The following is a 13981-nucleotide window of genomic DNA, read 5'->3' on the forward strand; positions in this document are numbered from 1 at the left end:
GACAATTTGTACTTAATAGCTTCGTGTTTGTTTTCGTAACTTGGAAAATGCAATTCGAAATTAGTGTAGAGGTTTAGTTTTTTAGGTCAAGGGTTTTTGATGTGTTTTTAAGCGGAAACATAGAGATAGTGACAAGGGTAGTTTGAAGGATTTAGAGTTTCTTATCTGTCGCAATCAACAAAGTGAACACAAATCGAATCAAGTGTTTTGGAGTTTGGGTGTAAGAAAACCAAATAATTATGCAACACTGTTATCAATTTTCATTAATGTAACATCTTTAAGGGCATGCTTATCAACTTAACATCTTTAAGGGCATGCTTATCAACTTAACATCTTTAAGGGCATGCTTATTAACTTAACATCTTTAAGGGCATGCTTGGATTAAGGTAATTTATTAACAGGGTGATAAAAGTCGAACGGAAGAAAATGGAAGTGAATATAAGTATTTATAAGAAGGGAATGGGATATTTTTGGTGTAACCGTAATTTTCAGGAGATTATGTAATGATGGTGTGGTGGGAGGTGAAAATAAGGAGAACCATTGCCCTGATTTTGGGTAATAGTGATTACATGGTGACAGTTGGTAACTATTACCCTCACTGCGAGGGTAATACTTTCACCATCTCTCTTTTCTTATGTCATCTTATTTTATTTGTCAACACTTAATCTTGTTTGACATCACCTCTAATCTCTTATGTTTTTCCTAGTTTGACTTAACCACTTGGCCTAAGCATGGCCTAAAGTATAATATTCAACCGAAGTCCTATTAATTATCACATGAATTTCACTTATTTTATATGAACTTATAAGACTTTCTTTTACCTTATCCAAACTTATTAGACCGTAAATGGTTAAAAATATACTATTTTAACTTGTGAAGTTTGAACTAGTTAGAATTGAATTTAGTGAAATTAGGTGGAGGTAGAATTGAGCGCCATACTTTGACTTTATCTTGATCTTAAACTTTATCACCTTATTTCCACTACTTTTCATAAACAAATATAATGAAATCAGTTTTTGATGATTCTATTTTAAGAAAATAAATATTTAGATTAATCCAAGTTCAATTTACAACAAAAATAAGCAATAATAAGTTCTAGAAAAGTTTAGATAAATTCAACTGAAAATCAGTTAAATAAAACACCCATTTTTACCTTGAACTTTTCTTATATCTACTTCATTATATTTTAATCAACATATTTCCTTTAGGCATGTTTGCCGACTAAGCCAACTAATTGTTTAAATTTTATTGTTATTTATGTGCTAGAAAAATTATAAAAAATTGTTATTTGGAAAATAGATGTTGAGATGAATCTAACTGACATGACTATGTTGACTTAATACAAAAGTAAGGCAATAGAACTTATGTGAATAATGTCCAAAATCAAACGTGTCAACTAAAAAAAAAAAAAAAAAGGTGGGTTACACCCCCTGTTCTTATTGACACGGTTTGACTGCCATAGAGTTTTACATATTTTTGCTAAATTTGGTATTATATTAAAGTTAGTGGTGGGGTAAATTTTTTTTATTGTAGTGGTGTGAGGGCCATTACTTTTGTTGGTGGAAGTGGGGAGATTTTTTAATTGTTTTCATAAAAGTTGGAAAAAAGTAGTAACTATAACAAGTGAGAGAAAATATAATAGATTAGTGGACTATTCCTTTTAAGGAAAAGGTAAAATTTTGTTGGACGGTCCGATAAGGAAAGCATGTCAATTGGGATAGAGATAGTAATATTTTTGTAAAGTAAGGTGAGGCGAGAAAAGAGAATTAATAAAAAAGTATGATTTATGTGGGAGTAGGACTATGAGATGAGATAGCTATAATAAAATAGTGTAGTATATTTCCATTCAAGGAAGTATTGCATTAAAAAGTCCGGTTTTTTTAAGGAAGTGTTGCATCAAAAACAAAAAAAAATCGAGGGAGTATGAAATTATTATATGAACTTATAATATCTGAAATAAGTAAAAATTAGGTGGGGATCTAGGAAAATAGGGCCTAAGGTCCATTTATTTTCACATATTTTCTTTTACACTGAAATTATTTTTATTGATTAAAACCTAATTTTCTTGATTATAATTGATTTTTACGTATTAAACTTATTTTTACTCATTTGTGGTCTATTTTTTTTTTAAATTTTTGAAAAATGTATATTAATCGGATAAAACTTATTTTTAATTTTTTAAATTTAACTAAGGAATATTTAGTGTAAACATCCTAATCAGTAGGACATGTGGGTAAATTACTTATCTAATGTAGCGAACATCTTTAAGTGGGCTAGTACAATTCAAATAAAGTACGTAATTTTTTAAGGTCCATCACATGTGGGTAGATTACCCATGGGTTGATGTAACAATGTCTTAGTCTAAAAGGTGGCGTCTCATGGATGTTGCCATGTATGTAATTGATAGCGAAATGTACTAGAAGGCAATAATTAGTTATCTTTTTTCTTCTTATTTTTAGTTTTATTATAATAAATTTTTTGCATTATTAACTACTTATAGTGCGTCTCTCTTTCCATTGTGAGCCGTTTCAAATCTACTTGTTCTATTTTTTTGGAAAACCCTTTTTACTATCTTACCCATCCCACCTAACACAATTCGCACCATTTTGCATTTTAAACCCTTCTACAATATTTTTCTTACCTTTTCCACCTTTTTCTTGTACTCACCTGTTTTACCCCATCTCTCTTAATTTATTCACTTTTTCCTTTTGTCCACTCGCTTTTTCTATGCATTCCTAGGAACAAGAGTGTATAGTATTAAGCTAGTCGAACTTAGGGAGTACTTACTCTTCTAAGTTAGTTTTGAAGTAGTAATAATCTTATAGACATTTGTGTATTTTCCCATGGATGATTAATGGTGAATATTATCGTCTTTAATGTTATTTTTTCCAGGGCTACTTCACCTCCTTCATTTGCTTTGGAAGTATTTGTTCAATGTGAAGGGGAAGCGAGATTCAGGCGTCTTTGCCAACCATTTCTATATTCACACTCATCATCGAATGTACTTGAAGTTGAGGTAGTTAATGCTTCATGTTTTGTAAATTTGTATATGTGCTCATTGACGTAAGTCTTCTCACGCAAAGTCGTGTTTTTAGAATGAAGCATTTGGCATAGTTTTAAAATTTATAGTGAAATGACAATTCTCTTAAAATAAATTGATATTTTAATGTAGTAGATACAATAAAGTTAAGCATTTTGTTTACATTTTCCTTACTTAGAGTGTTTATGCGTTATAGTTTTTGGTGTTTTGATTTGGATCAACAATGTGTGGTTTAGTGAGTAAAATTAACGCATTTAAGATTTTGATATGCAGCAAAATCCGTCATTTGATTTAAACACACTATTTCACTCATTTTAAGAGAGTGGAGTCGAGTTATACTTAATACACTTAAGTTAGACCTTCATCTCCATAACCTCTTTTCTACCAATTACCAAACACTTTCTAAGCCTTCACCTCCACCACCATTGTCGCCACCACTAATGCCCACATCTGCAACCACCATTGCACCATAGATCATTGTAAAAGGATGTATAAAATCAACGACTTGACATTGATAGCAAATGCACACACTTTTGCACAAAAACTAAAAATTGAAAACTACAATCATCAAAGAAAACCATTCAATTTTTTTTGGAGAAAAAATAATGGTTGAATGACTTACTATTATCGTGAAAATAACCCATCTTCTTTTCATTCTTTTCCCATTACCACCTTCATGACCACTAGAGGAGAAAAAAAATCAAGAAAGGAAGTATGAACTAGGTTACATTTAACCTCTTGGTGGATAGGTTTGGCTTTTGAAGTTTCCAAAGCCTCTTATCAATTTAAACCATCATGGGTTGAAATTAGCCCATTTATTTGAGTCATGGAAAATAGCTGGTTTTGCTTAATGAAGTATATGCGGTTTGTAATGGATTTGGGGACAATGGTGAAGGGCTTTGAAGTTTCTAAAGCAAATTTCAACTACCACAGGTTGAATTTACCCCATTTACTCAATTCATGGAAAATGGTGGTGGTAGTTTGGCCAGTTTTGCAGAATGAAGTTTATAGGATTTGAATATCTAGTGGTTTTGGCGAAAAAATAGTGAAGGTGGGTGGTGGTTTCAGTGGGTTTGGTGAAGGTGGGTAGAGGTTTGGTGAGGGTAAAGGTTGATGGTGGTTTCAGCAAGAGTGGTGGAGGTGGGGGGTTGATTTCAGTGATGTGGGTGGAGGTTAGAGTGGGTGGTTAACTGGGATGCTGGTGAAAATAGAGGAAGAGAGAGAGAGAAAGAGAGAGAGAGAGAGAGAGAGAGAGAGAGAGAGAGAGAGAGAGAGAGAGATTTATAAGGAAGGAGAGGGTTAATTAAATGAAATTAAGTTGCTTAAATAAGGGTAAAATTGTGAATTTGGCAAAATAAAGTTTTTTTTAAAAGGTGTGTTGCAAGTATTGTGACATTTTTCGTTTATTGGAAGTGTTGGATGTAAATGGAAATGGAGGTAGTAATATTTTGGAGAATCCTTGTAAATATTATTTTCAGTCAGTTAATATGTAAAGAAATATTTTTCTTCTCTTATATGATTACTTGGAAAAGGATCTTATAATGGGTGTTACTTCCTTTGTAGTGCCTTGTAGTGGCTATCTAGTACCTTTTTTCGTACTTAAGGTTTTAGCCGTTTAGGATTCACTCCTTTGGTTAAGGGCACCTGGTCTACTACTTCCTTTGTTCCACAAATATTGCAATAATTATCATTTTTCCCTATTTGCACATAATTCTCTTTCTCTCTCCTCATCATATGGACCCTATCTTTATTACTCTCTATCTCTCCCCTCTTCTTAAATTTTGTGTCCCTTTACCATGGTGTAATATTTGGGAACGGAGGAAGTATTAGAGACATTGTTGCTTATACTTCTAAATTTTCTAATTGGAAAAGTAATACTTATTCCGTGTCACCTTCTTCGGAGCTAGAAGCTAGAATTCTGATTTTATGTTTCTCAAGAAGGTTTATTATGGGTTAAGGGCTTATTTAAACTCTTAGAGTTGGAGTGTCTATGAATATCCTATGAGAAATGAGGTTGAGCCATTGGGGTGGGGAGTAGTGGCATTTTTCCCAACCTTAAAGCCTTGTAGTCTGGTAATCAAATCTCATAAAGTTCATTTGAGTGTTTTCCTTACCCCCCCCTCCCCCCTCTTCATTTGAGCTCCCTTCTAATCTTAAAAATAAAACATTTTCTATGAGAAATGTGCTTGGTAGTCATGTGGCATGCTATTGTGGTTTGTACCAGCTAGTTTAACATTTGAATTCCTCCTAGTTGGATAAAGAAGGGAGTGCATAGAAATATGTAGCAATGGAAAAGCATGGCTGTTAATGTAATGGTGAATGCTTATATTAGTCTCGTATGGTTTCTTCTTTAATCCATCATGGCTTTTGCTTAGTCACATCTATATAACGTAAATGTATGAGTCACAAGATATTAAGGACAAATGCCTTTGATAAAACATATTTTTGTGACAACTTTGTGGTTGATGCCTTAAGGTGGGGTGCATAATTTTTATGATAAGTGTTTCACTTTGTAGTTTTCATGCACTTGAAACTTGTAAGGCTCTTGTGCCTGAATGTATGTGTGGAATTTAGAAATTTAGACTTTTGGCCGACTATGTTTTTAGGAATTTTTCAATTATAATCTATTCTTTATGTCATGAAGCCATTGAAACGTTAAAAAGTTAAGAACATTTGATCTTCCTTATCTTGTTAAATTACTCATCAACATATCTTGTATCTATGCTAGAAAGTAAAATTCCATTTAAATATTTGAAAGGAGATTTGTTCAAATAATAAAAAGGCTCTCAATTAGCAACTTCATTACTTTGCACATTGATGATATAATAAGTTCTATCTTAAAAGAGTGCCTCCATAATGTCTAAGCTACTTACACTTTATTCTAGCTGTATCTAACTATCTATCATAAACACATCAAGGTTTTTAGTGTTATTTTTATTAGAAGGGTTACAGCCAAGCGTCCATGTCCATATAAGATATCAAATTTATGTCTGGAATAGTTATGGCAAGGAATTAGAGATTTAGAGGTAGTTAGGCTTATTGTACTATGTTTTATTCTGTCACTCTCTTTCCCACATAGTTTATTCTCCTGGTTTGTTATTCCGTTTAAATGTTATTATTCATTTCATTTTTGGTTGTATCCTGGACCTTAAATTCACCCTTACTAGGATTGCTGAAGCACTATTCTTGTTTTCCTTTCATTTTTCTTTATGGACATGGGTTTGGTATTTGGCACATCTCTTTATTGATTAAATGTATTCATTCTTGTGTACTTCCCTCCTCCCAAAATACTGTTCATTTATCTTTGTGGACATGGGTTTGGTATTTGGCACTTCTTCATTATTGATGAGTTTTATTCATTCTTGAGTGCCCACCCCCACCCCGCTTCCCCAAATTAAAATAAAAAAAGAGAAACATACATGCTTTCAGAATAACCTTCTTGTTACTGACATATGCTACGGTTTGTCAGGCTGTGGTGACTAATCATTTGGTTGTGAGGGGCAGTTATCGGAGTCTAAGCTTGGTTGTATATGGAAACACAGCTGAAGATCTTGGGCAATTTAATGTTGACTTTGACTTGGACAACTCTGTTGCGAATCTTGTTTCTTCTTCTGAAGCGAAGCTTGAGGACCTGCCACCTCTATTACATTCTAGAAATCCTAAATTTGAGGATGCAATTTCCTCTCTGCAGGCCTTGTCTTCAATACTTCCAGCGATAGATATTTCTGTAGAGATGCGGCAATTTTTGCAACTTATATATAAGTTACTGGATATACCAAATTTTGGTGATATAAGTCAGAAGGTCATGGCTATAATTACTTCATCAGCTGCATCTTTCTTCACAAATGACTTGGTTAGTGCTGGAATCATGCTGCAAGAGTTAAATTTGGGAGCATTAGCAAATGCGAAAGATTCTTTTCATGTTTTCACTGAGGCTCAGAGGAATCTTTTCAATCTTTGTAAAAGATATGTTGAAACAGGTCATGTATATGGAGATTTTTTGGTAGAGTGCAGTTTTCTAGAGTCTGAAGCTGATTTAGCCACTTCTAAAGAGTTGGTGGATATGTTGTTCCAGAATTTCCCATTTAATAGGGATATTGCATTTGTTGGACATCCTCATTTATCACAGGTAAAGTATGATTTTCCTAATGGTGTGGAAAGTCTTGTCAAATGGATTGGATATTAATGATTTAGAATTTTTGCCCTCCTCCATGGTCATGTTTTGCTTGAGGACATAAAATTATATTATGCTTCCAGAATCCAGATGCTTCTTTGTACTTCTTAAATTTCACAGTACCAATATTTTTGCAATCCTTGTTTCCACCTTTGCTTATTATATTATTTATAAAATGTGGGAGATGCTTTTTTCCTTCTCTTATATTTTTGGGCGTTGTTTAATATCATGAATGGGAAGTATTGCACTTTATTAATTCTCTATACACGGTTTCTTGTTGATTCTTTGATACATTGACATCTGACTTATCCCTTCTTTCATTGATTTTCCTTTCATTCCAGAGTAATAATGTACTTCTTTGGTTGAGTTTATCTCTGATTCTATGCTCGGGAAAGGAAAGCTGTTTTCATTATGTAAATGGTGGAGGAATGGAGCAGCTTGCACATTTTCTTAGCTCAGAAATGCAAAATAGTGCGACTGTAACTTTGATGCTTCTTGGGGCTGTTGAACAAGCAACTCGATACTCTGTTGGGTGTGAAGGTTTCTTAGGTTGGTGGCCTCGTGAAGGTGAAAATGTTCCATCTGGTGTAAGTGAGGGATATAGCCAACTGTTAAAGTTAGTAATGCAAAAACAACGGCATGATATTGCTGGATTGGCGACTTATATCCTTCAGCGGTTGCGTTTCTATGAAGTTGCTTCAAGATATGAGGTATATTTTCTGGCTTCTGAACGCTTAATTATGATACAAGGAGCTATTCTCATTATTCTGATTGGCAGTATGCAGTGTTATCCATATTGGGAGGACTCTCAGGTGACGGTAATGCTACAATGACGACTTTAAGCCTGTTAATGAACGCCAAGTTACAGCTAAGGAAGCTTTTGGTTAGTATCAAGTTGTTCAAATTTTTTTCTTTTTTTTTGGGTGTTACTAGGGTAGGCATTATTCCATCTTAAAGATTTTTTTTTAATATGTTTTGTATGCCAGAGTAGCTTTTGCATTGGTATTCAATGGTGGCATATAATTTTTTTTTTTTTTTTGGTATCCAAAGTGAGAAGTAATAGCACATTGATAATTAATTTACTAATGTCATGGAATACAAAAAAAAGTTTGGCCGTTCCAATTATTGTCCTGTTTATGCGTGCCTGAGTGGTTAGCAGTTGACTGTTTGATATAGCTGGTTTGACTAGCTGTTTTCATTATCAGTTTGGTCACGTAAATGACCAATAAGGACATTAGCTTAATTTATTGTTGAGGATTTTTTATTAATAGATTAATTTAATTTCAATAAAAATAATTTACCTGCATTTCTAAATAATTGCACTATTTCTCATTTTAAGTTCAAACATTAAAAACTGACCATAATATTTCACTATTATATTAAAGAAAATATTGTCAAGTGAGATTTTGTTGGAAGCGTCTCAAAATGTATTTTCAAAATATCAACTGTTTGTAATTTTTAAGTATGCACGATTAAAGATATTCATGGTCAAAGTAGTGCATTGGAGTTCATGAAAAAGCAAATGGTGCATTATTTAGTGATGGAGTAATTAGATAATTATGGATAATATATTAATACATACTTCTTATAAGATATAAATAAAAAGGAAAAGAAGGAAAAGAGGAATAATGAGAAAATCAGAAATGGAATATAAATTATTATAAAAATAGGGAAGGGGGGAGTAATTCCCTTAAAACAAATACAATGGAATGGACAAATATCCCAATTATTAGCCCATCCTAATTTTTAGCCTATATTCTCGTCCTTTGACCTTTCTATTTTTTCCCCTCTCTATTTTCACGTTTTCCCTTGTATTCAGTTCCTTGTCTTCTCTTTGGCTCTTTCTCCACCATTCTTGGTGTCTCAATGTAATGCTCACTATTTTCTCAATTTATTTTATCTTTCTGTAACCCATGAAACCGATTGATTATATTGTAACTGCAAGCAGTCTCATGTGACATAGTCTTTGCTTATCTTCTCTAAATCACTTACCAACAATTTTTCAAATCTAATGAACTTGGAAACCAATAGTTTTCTTTTTAAGCTCACCTTGATCTCCAAACTTGTTTAACCAGATCTTATTTTTATTGAAAAAATGAACACGCAAGAATTTATCGGGTGGCCAAGTCAATTTATAATTAAAGCTAATTGCTCTATATGTTTCACTAATAATTATAGGGAAACTTATTGTTACTTCTATCCTTTCAAATATCATGTAAATAAAATTAAATACCAGTTTAAGGTGCAATTTGTCTCTGCTTCAAAATCAAAATTTTGGGTTTTATCTGCTTATACAAACCTCTTTACACCAAACTCTTGAATGAATGGTTTCATTTAGTCAAACCTCCAGTTTCTCATGAACCTGCTCCCAACCAAACAAGGGAAATATGGAATGCAGTGAATAGTGACATGAATAATGAAGTTAGGGTCAAAATGTCAGTTTTTTTGAACTATCATGTGATGATTATAGTAAATAAGATGTCAAACTGACTACTTAAACGTGACCTTAATGTTTTCAAGCTCTAAGGAGAATTTGTAAAATGCTTGTTGCCTGTGCCTGTTCAAGGTCTTTTTATTTGTTAGGGCCTTAAGGGTGTGAATTAAAATGTATTGAACTTTTCTAAACTACCAAAGTGGGTATGATGGTGTCTTGAGGACAGCAACTAGATTTTGGTACTTATAGAACATCAAAATGGGTAGGAAACTACCAAAATAAGATTAAAAGATTCTATTGCCACAACAACAAAATTTCAGATATAAAAAATCATTTCTGTAAATATTGTGTGATTATGCCAAATGTGTGATTAGGTGACGTGGATCTGAGTGGCTTTGGTCAATACTCAAAGTTAACATTATCATTTTGCTATCTATATGCTGTTGTTTTGGGATTGGTTATTTGGCTGTTTTGGTACGAGGGTTGTTGGGCTATGAAGGATGCTTGATGTACAAAGAAGCTACTAGGATTGGCCTAATCCTAGTAAAATCAGGATAAGTCGTATCTTTTTGATGTTTTGTTAGGAGTCAAAGTTTTACTAATCCCTTAATAGTGATTTAATGTGTAAAATAAAAGATGTATATTATTATTAGAAGTCCTAGTCTAATTAGGTGTATACTTTCTCATTTATTTAGATTGGTTTGAGATTATTTTAGATTTATATTGACTATATAAGGAGTCTTAGGTTGTCATTTGTGATAACATGTGATTGCAATGCTTATTTGCCCAATCTTGCGGTTCTAGTTTGGTTTATTAATTGCTCCGTTTGATCAAATCGTTTTGTTTAGGTCCGTTTGACTCTAAATTATATTACTAGATTTTGTGAAGTCCATTTGATGTAAAAAAATATACCATTAGGGTGCTCAATTTATACCCTTTTATTTTATCGATAAAAGGATCCTGAATCCACAACAGTTAATTTTTAGATTATAGAACTACATTATGGCACTGTAGGTATTTTGAATATTTTGACTTCAGTTGTTGAGCTGTGTGCCCAACTAGCACCTTTTGGCTGTGTTTATAGGTGTTGACTCTCTTTATCTGTCAAAAAAGCAATTTCTTTATTTGTAAGTTCTCTACAGTTGAATTTAATTATGTTATGTGTCAAAAAATCAATTGAGGGATGGTTTTTCTTTTTATTCTCTGTTGAATTTTGGTGTAGTCCAACTGCATGTCTTGTAGTATCTAGGAAATGGATGTCTATCATGTGTTATCTAGTTCTCTTGTAATGTTGCACTTATTCTTAGTTTCTGTTTGTTGACAATTGTATATGCAGAAAATGATTAATTCATCTGGTTGGGTTGAGGATCCTTCTCCTACAGCCTGTGCCATCCGCTCATTAATGGTGACAGCACCTGAAGGTTTGCTGTCTTTCAAAGCATCTAGCAAACTTATCGCCTCATCAAGTTGTCGTTTTCTGCATCAGAAAATTGATGCAAAGTTGCTCTCGCTTTTGAAGGTATTTTTTTCCAGTATAGCTTCTTGCTCAGTGTCCTCTTTTAATTTATTTAACATTGTTTCCAGAATCTGTTAAAAAGAAAAAACAATAATTTCCAGAATCAGGGTATTGCGATATGAGGTCATGAAGTTGTAGTTCATATACCTATATAGATGTCTCAACTCTCAAGGCAATATACTTTTCTAAAATTTCTTGGATAGTTTGAAAGTACTGATAATCAAGTCCACAGAATTAATTTCTGTTGATCTATTACACTTTTCTGTTTTTAATTATTACCTTATGGTAAGTTCAGATTCCAGAATTTTCTGGAATGGGCTAAAATCAAGTGTTTGGGTTTAGCAAAGCTTACAGATCCAGATTTGGTATTGATAATCAAGTCTGCAGAATTATCTTCTGTTGATCTATTACACTTTCATCCTGTTTTTAATTATTTCCTTATGCTGTGTAAGATTCCAGATTTTTTTGGAATTGGCTGTAACCAAGAGTTTGGGTTTCACAAAGCTTACAGATCCAGATTTGACCCTATATATGAAGCATTTTACAAGTGCCCATACACGTGTAGTTTTAATTTTTTAAATGACCCTTCCTCAGTCTCCCAATTTTCTTGCGTTTTGTTTTATACAGTTTCTCAGTTCCTCTTGCCAAAAAAAAAAAAAGTTTCTCAGTTCCTCACAACTCTCTTTCTATCTCCTTGCCCAAACCCACTCTCTTCCCAGTTCCCACCACTGCCCGCCTCTGCCTCAACGATCACCACTTTGCTCCTCCGCCACCACAACTTGCTGCTTGCCACCACTATAAATATCGATTGATGTGATCTAGTTTTCAAAGGGCATAAACTTGATATGAATTGAAGTCTTGTTCATCTTTTGGTTGCTGTTCCAGCAGTGGAGGCGTGATGTCACATGCTATATATCAATTGTTATACTCTTTTTTTTTTCAAAAAAACTGCTAGAAGATTTTAAATTTGAGCTCAGTAATTTCTTGTTTTATTTATTTTCTTTCATCATTTTCTCAAATCATGAAGAAAAAAAGTATCTGTTTGATTTTGTCATATTTTCCTGAATTTCGATTCCTATACGTAGAATTTATTGCAAAAGAATGAATCTGCTCACATATAAGTTAACTTATAAACAGGCATATGCATACACTGTTTACTGCATGGCTATAGAAAAATTTATTATGAGAAAACTCATGATTGGAAACCTGATCAAATATAGGAAAATTAATTTGTTTTATATCAAGCCAATTATATTATAAGCTGAATTTATGCTTAAATCTGAAAACTTTGGCATCATGCTCCAAGCATAGACAAAGATAGAGTTCATGTTGTGGTCTATTGACATTGGATGTTTTACTTTCTTGCTTCCATCATTTCTCACCGGCCTGCCTGTAAAAATACCATACTCTTAGTATTTTATTACTTGCTCCATTTCTCCATGCACGGAGATTTAGGAGAAATAGCAGAAAGTAATAAAACATGAAGGAAGTGGGGTTGGTGGAAAAATAAAGTATGATAGTTGGGAGGAGAGAATATGAAAATATTAAAGTATGATAGTTGGGGGGTCCACTTGGAGAGAAGATATTAGTAAAATATTGTAAAAGGTTTCCCAAAGAGGAAATGAAGCAAGTAATAAAATACGGCCGCAAAAGGAAAGTGGAGGAGCAAGTAATAAAATACGGAGGGAGTACCTTTTTTTTTTTTTTTTTTTTTTCTGAATCTTTTAATTGGGCTGAACCCACTGTTTGTCTGTGCTGGGTTTGACACGATTTGCTTTTATTGTAGGAGAGGGGGTTTCTTCCCTTGTCAGTTGCAATAATATCGTCAACAGAGTTGCGGGCTGAAAGAGGACATGATCTCGAAGCTTTTTTGGATGTGACATCTTCTATTGAAGCCACAATTCTTTCGCTTATGTTTTGCCGTTCAGGTTGTTAAAATGTTTCATTTTTGCTTTTATTTATTCTCTATTTATGTTGTGCTGTTAATAACATACATTAAATCTGGCAGGTCTTGTCTTCCTATTGCAGCATCCCGATCTTTCCTCGACAATCATTCGTGCATTTAAAGGGGATGATGATGTGAATAAATTTATTCCTCTCCGATATGCATTTGCTTTGGTATCAAAGGGGTTCTTTGTCCATCTGCAAGAGGTTGGAATAAACCTTGAGATGCATCTGAGGGTGGTTAGTGGCCTTGCTGAATATTTATTTTTTCCAATTTCTCCTCATTGTTTTATTCTTTCTTTTGTTTTACTCTCATCCATCTTCGAATAATAAGGTGGTTGTTGCTAACTTCTTGGTGCTTTATTCTGTGTGGATCAGGTTTATGCCGTTGATCGCTTGCTTACATCAACGCCACGTTCAGAGGAACTTCTTTGGGTGCTGTGGGAGCTTTGTGGCCTATCCAGGTAGCCTAGGCTGTGCAAACTTCACTTTTTCATTTCCCTCCCCTCTCAGCCATAACTTCTTATTGCATGTTCTCTTGTTATTGTGAAAAGCAAAACATGCCATAATCTTACTCCCACTGTTTTTTTTTTTCGTGATGTGGGTAAGAGTTCAATGATGGGAGTATACAAGGTTTTAAGTAGCAGGGAAAAGGAAGTGCGATAAAGGCAAAATTACAAACTACTCCATGGAATTTCAAGCATTAAATCAGCAAAAAGTACTAAAAACTAAGTGTACATTGAGTAATTTGCAATGTGAATGGAGAATTTTGTTTTCCTAAATGTTGTAATATTTATGAAACTTCCCAAAGAAATAAGTGTTTCAATATTAAAGGATTGGATGAAGTGTATTTGTTGGCCCCCTTTTTTTTCT

At 33.5% G+C, this 13981-nt stretch overlaps 1 protein-coding gene across 1 annotated transcript in view; it reads left to right on the forward strand.

Moving 5' to 3' along the window:
* LOC145562426 (protein virilizer homolog) overlaps window positions 1-13981 on the forward strand; it is a 29821-nt gene that overhangs the window by 605 nt on the left and 15235 nt on the right. Inside the window, exons 3-10 of the mRNA XM_081622699.1 lie at window positions 2893-3016; window positions 6510-7169; window positions 7556-7924; window positions 7993-8097; window positions 10985-11167; window positions 12951-13092; window positions 13173-13348; window positions 13487-13572. Coding sequence (XP_081478825.1) covers window positions 2893-3016; window positions 6510-7169; window positions 7556-7924; window positions 7993-8097; window positions 10985-11167; window positions 12951-13092; window positions 13173-13348; window positions 13487-13572 — 1845 coding nt within the window. The remainder of the gene's footprint in view (window positions 1-2892; window positions 3017-6509; window positions 7170-7555; window positions 7925-7992; window positions 8098-10984; window positions 11168-12950; window positions 13093-13172; window positions 13349-13486; window positions 13573-13981) is intronic.

The sequence above is a fragment of the Chenopodium album genome, chromosome 10, assembly GCF_948465745.1.
Source record: "Chenopodium album chromosome 10, dcCheAlbu1.1, whole genome shotgun sequence".
Classification (NCBI taxonomy): Eukaryota; Viridiplantae; Streptophyta; class Magnoliopsida; order Caryophyllales; family Amaranthaceae; genus Chenopodium; species Chenopodium album.